This window comes from Vulpes vulpes, chromosome 3 (genome assembly GCF_048418805.1).
Source record: "Vulpes vulpes isolate BD-2025 chromosome 3, VulVul3, whole genome shotgun sequence".
Classification (NCBI taxonomy): domain Eukaryota; kingdom Metazoa; phylum Chordata; class Mammalia; order Carnivora; family Canidae; genus Vulpes; species Vulpes vulpes.
The window spans coordinates 134,400,746-134,417,921 of NC_132782.1; the positions used below are offsets into that span (position 1 = coordinate 134,400,746).

Consider the following 17,176-nt stretch of genomic DNA (forward strand, 5'->3'; position numbering starts at 1 on the left):
ACTATGTATTATTTGGTCTTAATTTGTGGAAGTCCTATGTTCCCATTCTGGAGAAGCTTTCTTCAAAAAGCATTTCATTTTACTAGTAGAAAAATAGTGACTTGCAAACTAGAACTTGAGCGCCTCTAGAGGATTTTAACTCAAAACATAAGTACTGCTATTGCAAGGTTTATCATCTTCATAATGGTGTAACTATAAGGAATCCTTCCTTGGTAAACTCATTCCCTGAATGCCAGCATGTCCAAAGCTAGCTCCTTGCCATTCTGGCTCTTACCCTCTTTCCAACTTCCTACTTCTCTGGTCCACTCTGTGGACTCAGCTTCCAATTTCAACCTGTGAGTGCTCTCATATTTGTGCTTGAGTACTCCTTAATTCGTAGGTGCTAAAGCTCCAGCTTATCCAGATTGAATCTCAAGTGTGTCTGTTTTGAGGTGAGGGGTTGCCAGACACCACTCTTACCTTTAGTGAGACCAGCAGTGCCTCAAATTATGTGTCTTATTGGAGGTCTTAGGAGCTTAGTCATGATACAGGAAGTGGAAATCATGCAAGATTTTTGACACTTTGAAGTTACTTAAGAACTTACCTCTATTTTATACGTATAGATTTATATATGTATATTTATAAATACATATATTTATATACATATAAGGCCATTACCTCAGAGATACATTAGATTTCAAAAGAGAGCTAGAAAGTAAATAAGAATTCTAATTAAGATTACGATCTATGAATTGGTATTTGTTCTTTTGGGCTTCTCATACTCACCCTCAGTTGCATTGGGAAGATCATCAACACCTGTAAAAATTTTGTTAGATTTGAATCAGCTTTCACCTAGTCAACATATAATGAAATTTCACTGTGACCTCGGTTTGTGTTACAGGGTTAGCATGGATCATTTTATATTCCTAAAATATTCCGTTTGGAATACTTGAATAAGATGACTATAAAATGACTAGCATTTTGTTTTCATTTGCCTGTTTTCTGAAAGGTCAGGTCCTAAAATAAAGTTAACTTCAAACAAGAGAATACTACATATATTACTGGTGCTTGCATTTTAATGCACACTGTTTTTCATTTATTAAGTCTTTGATCTTTTTTCACCTTTCTATCCTCAGTGTGTAGCACACTGAAGATATCCTATAATATCCACTGAATAAAAGACATTATTGATCTTACAGAAGTAGAATGCAAATTTTCCCCATTACTAACAGTGAAGTGAACAATTTGCTCTGAATCAGATTTTGCCCTACCAAGACAAAAAGCACTTGCAAGAAAGCTAAGCAGTTAGTCTTTGAGATCCTGAGTATAGTTGAGCTAAGACATATTTTGACCAACAGGAAGTTTCCAAAAGGAAATAATACTTAAAAACCAAAGTTACAAATTATAATCTATTTAAACTTTAATTTGTGCATTTGTGGTAATTTATGACTGCAAAACACTTTTTCTTAGAATGACATAAAGGCACATTTCATTTGAATGCATAGTGTACCATTCTAAAATATACTAATAATTTCCTTACAAAGTGCTTGAGCAGTCACTTACACATACAGTAATAGCAAAATATATTTACACTCTATAGAGTTTAAAATTTTTAAATCTGACTAAAATATATATATATATTTTAAAAACTACAGAAAATATTAGTGCTTTCTTCAGCTTAATTGTGTGATATACCCTGCCCTCTAATCTTTTTAGTGATTGACTTTAATTAAAAATTTCTGTACACTGTGTAGTTACAAAATGCTATGTCAGTTTTTAATGCTAAAAGCCTATTTTAGACATTGCTTTCTATGCATATTTGAGAACCAGAAAAGGTGAGCAGACTGTACCTCAAAAGTATTTAGTGTTTTTTAAATGTGTTAACACTGTAAATTCGCCAATTAAGATAAGATCCTCTACTGTCCTTTAACAAGTAAGTTAACTGGCATTTTAAAATAACTTTAAATAACATATCCTTCCCTCTTTCTCTAAGATTTCCCCAAAGAATCTTGGGTAATAATCAATTTGGATGGAAATATGAATTATCTCTGAACAATTTTAATTGTTCTCAGAGTACACAAAAATATGCCAACACACCCTAGCAAGACTGAAATATTTATAAATCTTTTATAAATCAATGTGCTTTTATGTTTCTCATAGAATTTAAATTTGAATAATTTTTAAGACATGAGATCACTGTGATTAAATGGTTAATTCAGTATGGTTAGTTAACAACTTGCTATTCCTGAGATATGATGATCCTAACATGCTGAGCATGGAATCAAAGATGTTATTATTGAACTAAGGAAAAACAGTGAGGTCATAGACTAGGAGGAAAAGAATGAAAAAACTAACAAAAAAGAAAAAACCAAAAAAACTCCAGGCAAGTGGAAGAGTCATGGCTTGCCAAAAGACTTTCCTATAAGAGCATTAAAAAAAAGCCACAAATGGATCCTCTGAAAAGTTGTAAAAGGAATTTGATCAAATTATTTTTGAGACTTTTGAGGTACAGCTTTAGTGTTATAATAGTTTTTATAAAATATAGACTGTTTTATCAAAAATATTTATACATTCTGTTACAATATATTGCTTTTGCCCTCAGTAACTGCCAATATAAAATCTGGATCCAGTAGCCTAAAATGTACAAATGCACTTAACGTAAATGCTGGAGTTTGAGGTGTCTGCTTGGCCACTGTACAAAAGTGATGAAGGGGTGAAATTAAATAATAAACCTACAACACAGAATACATTACAACTTGCACATATACATGTTCACAGCATGTATACAATGATAATCCCTATGTTTTAACAGATATAGTTCCCTTCTACAGTAGACATAACAGATAAATTGGGTTGGTAAATGTACAATGAGTATCAAAAAAGGAGTAATTAGTTCACTGATTTTGGAAGAAGGTATGATTGAACATATTAACTGTCTAGACTTTGGGAATGCATATAGGTAATACAGTATCTTGGTTCAGGCTAATCAGAAGTCCTCATTCGTAAAATTTTAAGTAAATGCTGATGTTTTAGTTGTTCCTGTTTCAACATGGTTTAATAAACAAAAAATTGTTTGGCAAGTAGCTCTGTTGGAAAGCTATGAGGCTCTATTACATGGTTGGAAAGATAAGGCAATAAAAATTTTCTCCTAATAAATATAGAAAATTTATAAAACAAGATATCAAGTTGTTTTTTTTAAAAGCCAAAAAAGGAGCACAAACTACCACTACATTTTTTTGATATTACAGTAATTTCATTAAAAAAATAAGAGCATTTGCCTTATTCTAACAATTACTATGTGTGAATAATAACAGCATCCCAAGCCCTTTTTGTTCTTTTTTGTAAAATATAGCTAAATGACATGAAATGATTAATCTTCCTTCCACTTAAGGCAGGCATAAGGAATAGATAGGGACTGTGGAAAAGTGGTTGTTTTTTTTCTTTCTTTAAAAAATAGACTATTGATCCAAAAGTATTCATTTGTGATAGGTTTTCATGGCCGATGTTCATTCCACTTAAACTCCATGAAACTGTTTCCAGTGCTCAGATTTACGTTGAAAATACATTAAGAAACCACTTTCAAGAAGGTTTTAGAATAGTACTTTTAAAGATATCTTCATGTGTTTAAACAAAAAACTCAGAAGCTACTGGTGGCACAGACAGCAAATGAAGGGTTGCTATTGTTAAGAGGTCTTCTTGTGAGTTAGTGTGCTTGGTTTCACAGTGTCTAGGAACTTAACACCAATCAGCAATGTAGTCAAAATCTCTGAACATTTCTTGCTCCTCTTCTGAAAGTATCCTTGGTTCTCGAGGTGGAGTCAGAATAGGTGCCTCTGAGGTAAATTCATCATCAAAATTACTAACATCTTCTCGTCCTCTAATGGTAGGTACAAACGGTGGCTTGACTTTTTTGTCCATGAGAGCACTCCAATCAATTAGCTAGATTGCAAAATATAAAATAACCAGTTTAGTTTCCTATATCTAATTGCTAGTTTCACAAAAAATTTTAAACTTTCACACTTACCCGGAAAAATGGGTGCTTTTTTACATCCTCTGCATCCTTCTCACCAGCTCCAAGGCGCCGCTCAGGATTTCTTCTTAATAGCTAATACAACATAAAGTATAAAAGTTAAAATAAAACCAGTGACTTCGTTGATAAAGATTCTCATAACCTACAAAGACTTTGTTTTTTTCTTATGTGTTTGTCTAAACTATGTAACATGTATGAAGTGAAAAATAAAAACCTTCTAAAATTCTAATTGAGAAATGTCCTTCAATATAAGAAATTTAAATAGTTTATAAATCATTAATTCTTACCCTTCTCATTATTGATATGGCTTCTGTAGATAAGAACCTTGGGTACCTTACTTCATCATTTACAATACTGTCAAAAACCTCCTCTTCATCATCTCCAGGAAAGGGAGACTAGAAGAAATATCTTTGAGTAAGTCAAAATGAATTTCAAAAAATCTTATCACTCATCCAAAGTACAGCTAAGAACCAGGTAGTGAGGAAATACCAAAATACCAAACAAAGACTACAAGAAGTCAGAAAAAATACACAATAGATCTATTACCCAGATGATACATCACATAGTCTCATTGAAATCTTCTTCAACTTTATTTCCCAGACCTTAATAGCAAATTTGGTTATATTACTAATACAATCTTTCATTTAATTCCATTCTATTTTATTTCATTCATGTATCTGGCCTAACAGTCAATATTTTGAGTGCTACTAGATAGTGAAAATTATTTAGATAATCGACATGTTCCTCAAGAAGCTCAATCTTGTGGAAAGACAGAAGGAAATGGGTAAATACAGTAATAAGTGTTACCATAGAAGCAGAGAGTTTGTGGGAATACATTTAATATGGATGTGCTTTGAATGTCACAGTCAATAACAAATTAATTAGCAAAACACAATAGGAGATTTAAAGATATAATGACTGCACTAAGAAGCAAATGCCAACGAAATTACACTCATAAGCATACATTAGGCTTTTTAGACTTAAGCCTGATATACAACCAGTCTTAGGGTATCTCAGGAAGCAGAGTTTAAAGTAATGACCCTAAGTCATAAAAAAGTAGTTAAATTACATTCAGTATAACAATTTGATGCACAAAGGGACAAGCTAAACCATGTTGAAATGTGGCTATGAAATATGGCTTATTACCTCACAATCTGAGATGACTTAGATTTACTTCTTCTTTACAGGCTTACTTCCTGTTATTAATGATTAAGGACCAAAGAGAAAGCAATACTACTGGAAAGAGAAAGATCTTTGATCTGAATCTATGAAAATGAATTTAGAACCCAACTTCCTAAAGCTGAGCTGCCAATTTTATTGCTCTTATCTAAGGAAATTTCAAACTTTTCATTTTTTTTTTAATTTCAAACTTTTCAATGATCATAACCTTAATTTGTTCATTCACTCACTCAGAATAGATAAATCAAATAGATAAATGAAATATCTACTATGTGGGATAATATAATTTCTTTCTGGGATTGAGACAGCTGCAAATTAGAGGAAAATTCAGAATTTCAAGTGGTAACACAAAGCATTGGTCTCTCTGATCAATTTTGTATTTAAAAAATACAAATCCTTGAATAGTGAAGATATACCCACATATTCATTAAGGTGTTAAAATTCCTTGTTTCTGCAAATCGATTATAAGCTAGTAGAACTAACAACAGAATGCTAACAAATGTGTTTTAAGCAAATATAAAAAGAATGCAATGGTCTGTTCAGTATCTAAGCTTACTTTAAACTTCTCTGATACTTTCATTCTCATTTGGCACTGGGAAAGAGGACCTAGTATGTTAGTTTATTCCTGGAGTCTTTCTAGTTCTCAAAACCCAAAGAAACATAAATACAAATTTCAAAAACAAATTTGAAAATGTATGATATATCCAGTGAGTTTTCAATTTGTAATAATAGAGAAATTAGATATAAACTTTAGCCAAACCTTTTATCACAGTTAGTAGTTACTGCTAAAATTTTACCAATGCTATAAAATTATAAAGTATAAAAAAAATTATAAAGTATGATGGTTAAGTTTTAAGTTCAGTTCTTATCCCAACTATCCTCTTACAAAGGTGCTAAAGAGAATGGATATTGCAATAAAAATTTGTGATGGAAGAGCTGAATCCCTTGTCTTTTATATTCTTGTAATTAGGAGGTTAATCAATTAGAGGCTCTTTTAAAAAAATATAGAACAGGAGCTTCATTTGTCCATTGCAAAGTTTTCTAGTCATTTTAGGACAGGAGGAGATAGAATCAACTGGTTCTTAATTCTGTAGTATTTTATAATAAACTCACATTTTTTGCCTATCAGCTCTAATATGTGGAATAAATTTTAAGCAAGCATATAATTTTTGGTAACTTAATTCCACACTCTGAGGTAGCAAAGCATAATGGTTTAGAGAGGTTCTTAAAACAGAGAGCCTTAAAAATCCCAGCTCCATCACACGAGAGCTCTGTGACTTCAAGCACGTTATTAACTTCTTTGTGCCTCCATTTATATACCTTAAAATGGGCCTAAGACTAGTATTGAGCTTGTTAAAGTTTGCTGAAAAGCTAAATGAGCTAATATTTGTAAAGTAAATAAATATAGTGCCTGGCACATGGTAAACATTTTAATTAGCTATTTCTTTTCCTCTTCTAAGTATCCACTCCAATTTGACATACCAAAAGGGCTATAGTTTGGATGGATCAAAATCCTTTGTCTGGAAGAAATATCATTAAATGATAATACAGAGTAATACTTTGGAAATTTCTGACATTCAATAATTTGGTCAATCATTTATTCAGCTACTAATTTATTCATGCTTAGAATGTTCCAAGAAGATTGCTGGTACTGGGAAACCTGCAAAAACAATGAACCAACCTCATTTTTTATAACCCCAAATCAGTAAGCTCCTCTAAGCAGTTTTCAATGACTTGTCTAAATATTTACCCTTTCCCAATTCTACTCTATCATTTCCAACAATTTATAACAAAATAGACTAGCCAATTCTTGCTGCTTTATTAGATATAACTCACCATTTCCTAAGGAGTGACAATTTCTGTGTAAAACTAAGCTATCTCCATAAATTAATTTTTTCAGAGAGAGAGAGAGAGAGAGAACACATGCATGAGTGGGTGTGTGTGGGGGAACAGAAGGAGAGGGAGAGAATCTTATGCAGACTCCATGCTGAGCAAGGAGCTGGATGCAGAATTTGATTTCATGATGGAGATCTTGACCTAAGCTGAAACCAAGAGTCAGACACTTAATCGACTGAGCCACATAGGTGCCCCCTCCCCCCAAGAAATTTAAGTTAATCTAAAAAAAAAAAAGGAGGGGAAAAATGTTAATCTTTTTAACTCTGAGGTACTGTTTTTGAAGATAATATGTATTTTGATCAACACACAGCTGACTTTTTGTTACAGGTATAGAGGTATAGAGTACAAGATAGAATCATAGGCAATTATTAGTATATTATAAATGTGTATAAAATTTAAGTTCTACTTATGCGGGAGACATTATTAAGTCACTTATAAATGACATCTTTTGTTCTTTCAGTCATCTTTCCTCATTTCTCTCTCATCTATTTTATACTGCTTACCTCACCAACGAGCATTTCATATATAAGAACACCAAGTCCCCACCAATCTACAGCCCTTGTATAGGATGTTTCTGTTAATACTTCTGGGGCAAGAAATTCAGGAGTGCCACAAAATGTGCTTGTTCTATCTCCATATCCCATTCCTGAAAAGGTAAAATTTAAGTATTTGTTAGCAAAGAAAAAACCTAGATGATAGATAAAACATCAGACTATATCCTTAGGAAACAAAATTAAATTTCCACATTTGTGTATGGTGACCAAACTCAAGATATATCAGACTTCTAAAGAAAATGTTAGGACTGGTGTAGAAAAAACTGTGCAATACTTAACTCTACTATTTAATTAATAGGTAAAAATAAATAAAATTTTTATATTTCATTTTACTTATTTTCTCTTTCTTGTCATTACTTTAGAAGTGATGCTAAGAAGTTATAACAAAAAACTGATTTTTAGCTTCAATTTCTATTATCTTTCAAATTCAGTCTTTCAAATATTTTATTTGGTTCATTACAAAAATAACATTTGGTATAGAAAATACCAGAAAAGCAAATCCTTGGATAACTAGGAGTTAGCCATCAAAACAACCTTGAAAAAGAAAAACAAAACTAGAGGTATCACAATTCCAGATTTCAAGTAATACTACAAAGCTATAGTAATCAAAACATTATAGTACTGGCACAAAAACAAACACACAGATCAATGGAACAGGTAGAAAGCCCCAGAAACAAACCCACAATTATATGGCCAATTAATCTTCAAGAAAAGAGGCAAGAATATGCAATGGGAAAAAGAAAGTCTCTTCAACAAATGGTGCTGGGAAAACTGGTCAGCTACATGCAAAAGAATGAAACCGGACCACTTTCTTACATCATACAATAAACTCAAAATGGATTAAAGACCTAAATGTGAAACCTGAAATTATAAAAATCCTAGAAGAGAGCACAGGCAGTAAGTTCTCTGATAACGGCCATAGCAAAGTCTTTCTACATACGTCTGAGACAAGGGAAATAAAAGCAAGTGTAGGGGCACCTGGGTGGCTCAGTGGTTGAGCGTCTGCCTTTGGCTCAGGTTGTGATCCCAGGGTCCTGGGATCCAGTCCTGCATCATGCTCCCTGCATGGAGCCTGCTTCTCCCTCTGCCTGTGTCTCTGGCCTCTCTCTCTGTGTCTCTCAGGAATAAATAAATAAATAAGTAAAATCTTTAAAAAAATAAAAAAAGCAAGTGTAAACTATTGGGACTACATTAAAATAAAAACTTCTATACGGTGAAGGAAACAATAAACCAAAGTATAAGACAGACTATTGAATGGGAGAAGATATTTGCAAAGGACAATCTGATAAAGGGTTAGCAAACAAAATATATAAAGAACTGATACAACTCAATACCTGAAAAACAAATAATCCAATTAAAAGATGGGCAGAAGACATGAATAGATATTTCTACAAAGAAGACATACAGATGACTAATAGACACATGAAAAGAGGCTCAACATCACTCATCATCAGGGAAAAAACAAATCAAAACCACATTGAGATACCACCTCACACCTATCAGAATGGCTAAATTAAAAAACACAAGAAACAAGTGTTGGCGAGAATCTGGAGAAAAAAGAACCCTTATGCACTGTTGGTGGGAATGTAAATTGGTGCAGCCACTGTGGAAAACAGTATGGAGGTTCTCCAAAAAATTAAAAATAGAACTACCTTATGATCCAGTAATCACACTACTGGATATTTGCCCAGAGAATATAAAAACACTCAAACAATTTAAAAGGATATATGAACCCCTATGTTTATTTATAATATTCAAAATATGGACGTAGCCCAAGTGTCCATTGATAGATAAATGGATAAAGAAGATGTGTACACACACACACACACACAATACAGAATATTATTTAGTCATAAAAAGGAATGAAATCTTGCTATTTGTAATAACATGGATGGAGCTAGAGAGTATAATGCTAATTGAAATAAGTCAGAGAGAGACAAATACATAAGGTTTCACTCGTGTGGAATTTAAGAAACAAAACAAATGAACAAAGGGAAAAAGAGACAGAGAGATAGAGGCAGAGACACAGGCGGAGGGAGAAGCAGGCTCCATGCAGGGAGCCTGATGTGGGACTCGATCCCAGGACTCCAGGATCACACCCTGGGCCGAAGGCAGGCACTCAACTGCTGAGCCACCCAGGGATCCCGATGGTCGGATTTTTATTTACATGGGCCCTTTTTCCATTTTAGCAACTACATGACAGGTTGATTTGAAGCAGAAAAAAAAATCTAGAGAGAGGAAAGGCAAAGAGGCTATTAGTTTTGTCAAACAAGATGATAGCTGGCAATAGTAAAGGGGAAATGAAAAATTTAAGAAATATTAAGAAGGCAGATGTCAGCACAGTTTGGCCATTAATTTGATGTGGAAAAGTGAAGAGAACAGAATCCAAGATAATAACACATTTTCAAGTTGGGAGCCTGAGTAGACTGTGGCACCATCAACTACAAACTAGACTATTTGAAAAAAAGAAATGATTTTGGTTTGTATAGTGTTAGAGATAACTACTGACCAAAGCTGTCAAGTAGATAGTTGAATATATATGTTAGGAAAGGAATAATGGATCTGGTAATTATTAGCATATTGCCTGTAGTTAAAAACTAGCAGTGAAGAGCAATAGGCTAAGGACAAACTCTGGGGAACAAAAGCATTTATATCAACAGTGTTCAATACAAGGAAATCCAGTAAGAGAAATAAGTATTACTGGATTCAGATTAAGAGGTTGGTGGGTAACTGATGGAAATATATTTACAAAGTTCACTCATTCATTCACCCAATTACTTATATTAATCAAACATTCACTGAATACTTAAGATGTGTCAAATACTATGTTATATATGCACTATGGAAACAAAGCTGAGTAAGAAACAAGAAGCTACCCAGTGTAGAAGGGAGACATAAACAATGTTCACTACAATGCAATGTATTAAATGTCAAGATGTGAGTACCTATTTACTATATGCCACGTATCTCCAATTCTCAAAATACTCTTAAACAAGAAGAATTATATTCATTTTATATCTGAGGACACAAACTGAACGAGGTTCCAAAGTAATTCATCCCAAAACACAGTAAGAGGCAAAGCCAGGATTCAAACCTAGAGCTGTCTGTTCCTAAGCCTACAGTCTTTACACTTTTCCCACCTCTGATTCACATTTCCCCAGTTTATTTATTTATTCACTTTTGAATATGGAGAAAGGATTCTGAAATATATGTGTATTTTCTTCCTATTTAAAAACATTTTAAGTTTTAAGAAGCTGGAGAAAAGTTATTAGGCCTATGTAATGTACTCTGTATAGTCTCGGAAAAGTAAAAAATTTGGTACTTAACCAATGTTTTTTCAGAGTAGTGACAGAATCATTAATCATACAAAGAGGATCTTAGGTTTTATACTATGATTTCTGAAAACCTAACCTTATTTCGTATCCAAAAAAATTTTTAATTATGTGATAATCAAGTTACACAGTCCATAACATCTTAGTAAAGAATCAATTAAAGTTAGAAATATTTTACTTTTCATAGACAAACTTGGAAAGTACCAAAGTACAAGGGATAGTAATCTATTAGAAAAGGAACTCCAATTACCTTCTTTGCAAAGACCAAAATCAGCAATTTTCACAAAGCCCTCTGTATCTAGCAATAAGTTATCCAATTTCAAATCTCTGTTCAGGATTAAAAAAAAAAAGCAAAATGAAAATGTATTTTAAAACATAAAAGGAGTTCAAGCATTTTTAACTCTGGTTCTATTAATTTGTTATTTGTGATAAATCTGACTTAGACTAAGTTTGAAGTTTGCTAACACACCACTCATAGGAAAAAACTCAAGCTAACACTTTTAATAAAGTATCAAGAGGGCTGGTTTAACCTTCTAAGAGAATAATGCAAAGTAAAGAGAAAGCTATCTATCTATACTAAAAGATTTAAAAGTCAAAAATATCTTATCCTTTAAGTAAACTAGGACCATGAGGAAACCCTTACCTTGAAAATATTGTTAGAAGTTTGAATAAACTAATGTTTTTAGTTTTCTAATTCTTACGCCATGGCCTTCCTGAATTTGTCTAATCCAGAGCAATACTATTTGACATGTAGTCCATTGCTTGGCTACTGGGCTAGTAACAAATAGTTACTAGCAACCTGATAAGGAACTTCCACTAATACATATATCAGGTATGTCACCAAGTACAGTATTTAGTTCAGAGCAATACTTAAGGAAGATATTTTATACTCAGACACAAGCTACTTATTTTATCATGGACAAATTTTGAGTAGAATTGGTCTATCAAAGTTTTTTGCAGTAGATCAGTTGAACATAAAATAATCACCAGAATGAATACTGTTGGTGAATTTGTCATAGGTCAACTTACAATTTTTAGTTAGGTAATACGCAGAAGAACAAGAACAAAGAGGTTCATCATATAATTACTGTGTTAACTATTTCTTTGAAAATTGGAACCTAACATTTCTGGAGGTCACTTATCATTTGAAAGAGAAAATTAAAAAGCTGATTAAACACAAAATATCCTTCTTAAATTATTTTTAACTCAAATTCACACCAAGGTAAGCCATTAGAAAGTATCAAAACTTTACTCACCTATAAACAATTTTGTGTTCATGTAAATACTGCAACCCAAGAACTACACATGCAGCATAGAACCTGTTTGAAGAAATAAATCAAAAGAAATTTAATAAATTCCACTGCTCTCGAATCCCAGCTTATACTTTTATGCTTCAAAGCAGAATTCTGTAGTTAATTAATTTCACCAATATTTATTTAGTCCTTACTATGTGCTAGACACAGTAAGATGTATACTAAATATCAGGGGTAAAATTAAAAAGTAAGAAAAATAGGATTTCTACAAAGGAAGCTATTAACTTTGCCTAGGGGTGGTGTCACTAAAATCCTTAGAGTAGACATTTGATCCTGAGAAATTGCAATCTACATTAAGGGCACGAGGACAGTGTGAAAGGTAGAACTGCTTAAATACAGCGCATTTATTCGCTAAGAGGGAAAGCAAAAGAGATGTAAAACGGATAACGTTTGACAATCAATAACAAGTTTGTTGTGGCTGAAGTAAGAATGGGAAAGAAGTGGAAGACAAGGTTGAAAAGATACCCTGGGATAACGTTGTGAAGGACCCCTGAATGTCATATTATGGATACTGAAATTTCTTTTCTTAGCAATAGAGAAACACACAATTTAAATCAGAGAATGATCATATTTACAAAAAATGGGACCATAATTTGGGAGAATTTAAAAATGCAAATATTTAGAAATAATTATACATTAGCTCTTAAAATTATTTGTTGGAAGTTTAAAGAATTTAGCTGAAGTCCATTAAAACAGATGTGAATCTAAAATTGCTTAAGGTAGTTTTTTTTTTCTTTTTAAAGATTTTATTTATTTATTCATTATAGACACAGAGATAGAGGCAGAGACATAGGCAGAGGGTTGGGAGCCTGATGGGGTACTTGACCCAGGACCCTGGGATCACGCCCTGAGCTGAAGGCAGGAGCTCAAACACTGAGCCACCCAGGTGTCCCAAGGTAGTTATTTTAACACTTAAGTTTTTAGCAAACTTATTTTGGTGACAAAACAATATTATAGCAATTATAAAAATATCTTGATTTATCTTTTATTTCATTTTTTGCAAACAAACTGCCCAAATGATACTCAACAAATAATGGGTATGTTGTTTAAAATAAATATTTCCCTGAATGCTTACTATACCATGTGTCAGGTACTATGTTGGGTATTTTCACTTATCAGCCTATTTAACCTTCAAATCAAGCCCTTAAATCTTTTACAAAAGCAGAAAATGAAGCTTTCAGAGAGTAACTCATTTGTCTAATGGTGCACAGCTAGGAAACAAACTATTTTTGATACTACAGCCTTGATCAATAAAAATTCACTCATCACCTAGTATGTGCCAACCACACTTCTAGGTGTCCCACTAATACACAGAATAGACATTATCCTCCCTTTGAGTGAGGGGGAGACAGGCAATAAACACATAAAAAATAAACAGATAATTCCAGGTAGAAATAAAGTGAGATGGAGATAATAAAATAGAAAATAGAATAGGACTGATCTGATTTGGACATTAATCATGTAGTGGTATTTTTGATATGGTACTCAGGAAAGCATTTCAAAGAAATAGCATTTGAGGTGAGATCTGATCTAATCTAATGGGATCTTATACGAGGGGAAGTATTTCAGATTTGAAGTATTACAATATAGCAATTTATTCTTGTATTCAATTGGGCTTAACAGTTTTGTTTGTATATGACCTGTATTTGCAGCATAAACAAAGTTCCTTAAGATAGAACTGAATTTTAAATTTCTTTTAAAAAGGGCAGAGCATAGCAAAATAAAAACAGATTTCCATGTTCAGTTAGCACAGGCTAGATATAGTCGAGATGCTCTGCTTTTAATTCTTAAATATTCAGTAAAGACTTCTACTTTCTGGCTTTTGTCTTCTTTTTGAAAGCTTCACTAACCATCAGAACTAATCCCTCTATTTCTTCATCTGAAATGTGAAGGTACAAGAGTACTCCTATTTGCTCTCTATACTTCTAATCATCATGTTGAGAATCAAATAAAGGAGTGAAAGTGAAAATGTTACACAAATGTCAGTTGTCAGAATATAGACAGGTGATGAATCAAGAATATACCCAGTAAAGTTTTATTAATGGTTTATGATTTGAGATGTTTTGAAAGTAGGTTGATCAGACCCACTAATAATTTAGATGTTTTATGTGAGGGAAAGAGGATCATGAGTGACTCCTTCAAAAAAAAAAAAGTGACTCAATTCAAGAAACAAGACTCTTATCTATAAAGAACACACTGATGGCTACCAGAGGAGAGGTGGGTGGAGGGATAGGTTAGATAGGTGATGGTGACTAAGGAGGGCACCTGTGATGAGGACTGGGTGATGTATGAATTACTATAGTATACACCTGAAGCATAATATAACACTATATGTTAACTAACTGTAATTCAAATAAAACCTTAAAAAAATGACTCCCTATATTTTAGTTTGAACAACTTGTGCTGCCATTTATGAAGAAGGGGAAGATTAGAAGAGTAGCAGGCCTGGGAGTGGTGGGTAAGGTTGGGGGGAAATGGGAAAAATCAGGAATTCAGCGTGCAAAGAGAAATACTTATTAGCCATATGTATGGAAAAGTCAAGTTGGTGCTGAATGCTATTAGAGTTGGAAGATAGGTAAGAAGTCAGGGCTGAAGATAGAAAGTTGGTAAACATCAGCATATACAGTGTGTATGTCTATTCAGAGCACTTTCCCATATTCAAGTCCTAGCTTCAACTACTTGAAGAGCTATTAAACTGTGTTGGATAATAGTAGGGGGGGAAGATATATTTAATCTCAAGTATCTCCTATTACTTATTTTATGCATTTCAAAAAGCAAAACCTTCATATAATATTGAATTCAAAAACTTTAAAAACAGAGTGAAAAGTTTGCTTTCTATATCTTTCACTGGACGCAATATACATAAAAGTTTCTTTTATGTCCTTTCAGAAATATCATAAGCACATGCAAACAAGTACTTACTATATACCTTTTAATTTATTACCCTTTAAAATGCAAATATAAATATTTCATACAAATACACAGGAGACTCCTTTTTACTTTCTTTTTTCACTTAACAATATACTTTGAGTATAATTAGTATTTAAAGCCATGGTTCTAGATGGCATTCCCTAGGAAGAAAATACAATAGAAAAACTGGAAGAAATTTTACTAAATTGTGTATCTAAATTATCAAGTATGATTTAGGGTAATCCATAAAATTTTCAACATGGAAAACAGTAAAACATATACATTTATATATGGCAAAAAGGCAAGTGAGGGAAGTTCTCATATTCTTTGCAAAAATATATTTTCCATTTGGAAAGAAAATAAATTCAGAGTTTTTTCCTTCCCGGCATAAAATCTGTCATGAAAAAAACTCAAGAGAAATGTCTAAAGCATACTCACACAGCTCTTGGTTCAGAAAAGACATCAGTATGAATGTGCATCATTAGGTCCCCACCGGCAGCATATTCCATTACAAAGCAAACATGCTCTTTGGTTTGGAAACATGCAAAAAGGTTCACCAAAAAGGGATGTCTTACACTATTCACAGTTTCAAAAATTCTTTTTTCACACATCAGGCTGTAAGAGAAAATATTTAAAAATCAATAGGTTTTTCAAAAAAAGTTCTAGTTGGAAATAACATTCTTTAAATTAGTGAACTCTAAAATAAGCAAAGCTCTTACCTATTATAACTTTAAAACCATAAAATGTGCCTTAGTTCTGCTTTAAAAAATTTGGTCTACTTGATATACATAACTTTAATTGAAATATATCTATATATTTATTTATATTTTATTTATTCATGAGAGACACAAACAGAGGGAGAGGCAAGCCCCCCATGGGGAGCCTGATGCGGGACTCAATGCCAGAACCCTGGGATCAGGACCTGAACGAAAGGCAGACGCTCAACTATTAAGCCACCCAGGTGCTCCTTTAATTGAAATATATGAATGAAAACTAAAATATATGATTAGCATGACATAAAGATTAGAGTTCACATTGATAGAGTAGAGCCTACAGGGCTAGTGGTCATAGTTAATTTAAAAAGTCTTACTTAAAAATAAATAAATAAATAAATATATAAAAAATAAAAAGTCTTACTTAGAGGTTAATTGTGAACATTTATCAGGAATCAGTAAGAATAAAGAATAACTAAAATAAAATTTTTTAAGGTTTATTTTATAGAGAGGAAGAGAGTAAAGCACATGCCACATGTGCATGGGGGAGGGGCTGAACAAGGAGAGAAGCAGACTCTTCACTAAGCAGGGAGCCCCTGGGGCTCAATCCCAGGACCCTGAGATCGTGATCTGAGCCAAAATCTAGAGTGGGATGCTCAACCAACTAAGCCACCCAGGGGCTTCAAGAATAATTCTAAAAATATAAAATTTGTGATGAAGGTAATTTCAAGGACTGTATGTATAATTCATAGGCTAAAGTATTCAAATATTTTTTCATATAAAATATGAATTTGAGAGATAAAGATATGTTGCATAAAATTTAAATTTAGAAGGGTGACTGAAAAAGAGGCTATATGGAGAATTCTACCAACATGTTTCAAGGAAGCTTCTTGAGAATGATCTAACTTGTAAAATCTATAGCTCACAGATTTTGCCTTTGTAGCAGCTTATGACTCTTACAAGCTGCTACAAAGAACAATGGTTAACCTTACAGACTCTGGAACATTAATATGTCTAAATAGCAAAAAATACTATTCTTCCTTTCCTTGAAAATATTTAGTAATCAAATTGACTGTAACACTCAACATAAAATAAAATCAGATCAAATATTATTTATTTTTTTAAAAGTTTTTTTTACTTGAGAGTGAGCAAGTGTGCAGAAAGGGTGGGAGAGTGAGAAATCCCAAACAGATTTTGAGCTAACTGCAGAGCCTAATGCAAAGCTTAATCTCATGACCCTCAGATCATGACCTGAGCTGAAACCAAGAGT

General features: G+C 32.9%; 1 protein-coding gene across 2 annotated transcripts in view; it reads right to left on the reverse strand.

Annotated features, from left to right (window-relative positions):
- Nucleotides 1-1,374: 1,374 nt before the first annotated feature.
- The window catches only part of PKN2 (protein kinase N2), a 132,175-nt gene continuing 116,373 nt past the window's right edge, over nt 1,375-17,176 (reverse strand). For both annotated transcript variants that reach the window (XM_026004831.2, XM_026004832.2), the window contains 7 exons: nt 15,632-15,808; nt 12,227-12,289; nt 11,221-11,297; nt 7,588-7,730; nt 4,297-4,404; nt 4,004-4,084; nt 1,375-3,918 (listed from right to left, as the gene is read on the reverse strand). In XM_026004831.2, coding sequence (XP_025860616.2) covers nt 3,715-3,918; nt 4,004-4,084; nt 4,297-4,404; nt 7,588-7,730; nt 11,221-11,297; nt 12,227-12,289; nt 15,632-15,808 — 853 coding nt within the window. In that variant the 3' untranslated portion in view covers nt 1,375-3,714. The remainder of the gene's footprint in view (nt 3,919-4,003; nt 4,085-4,296; nt 4,405-7,587; nt 7,731-11,220; nt 11,298-12,226; nt 12,290-15,631; nt 15,809-17,176) is intronic.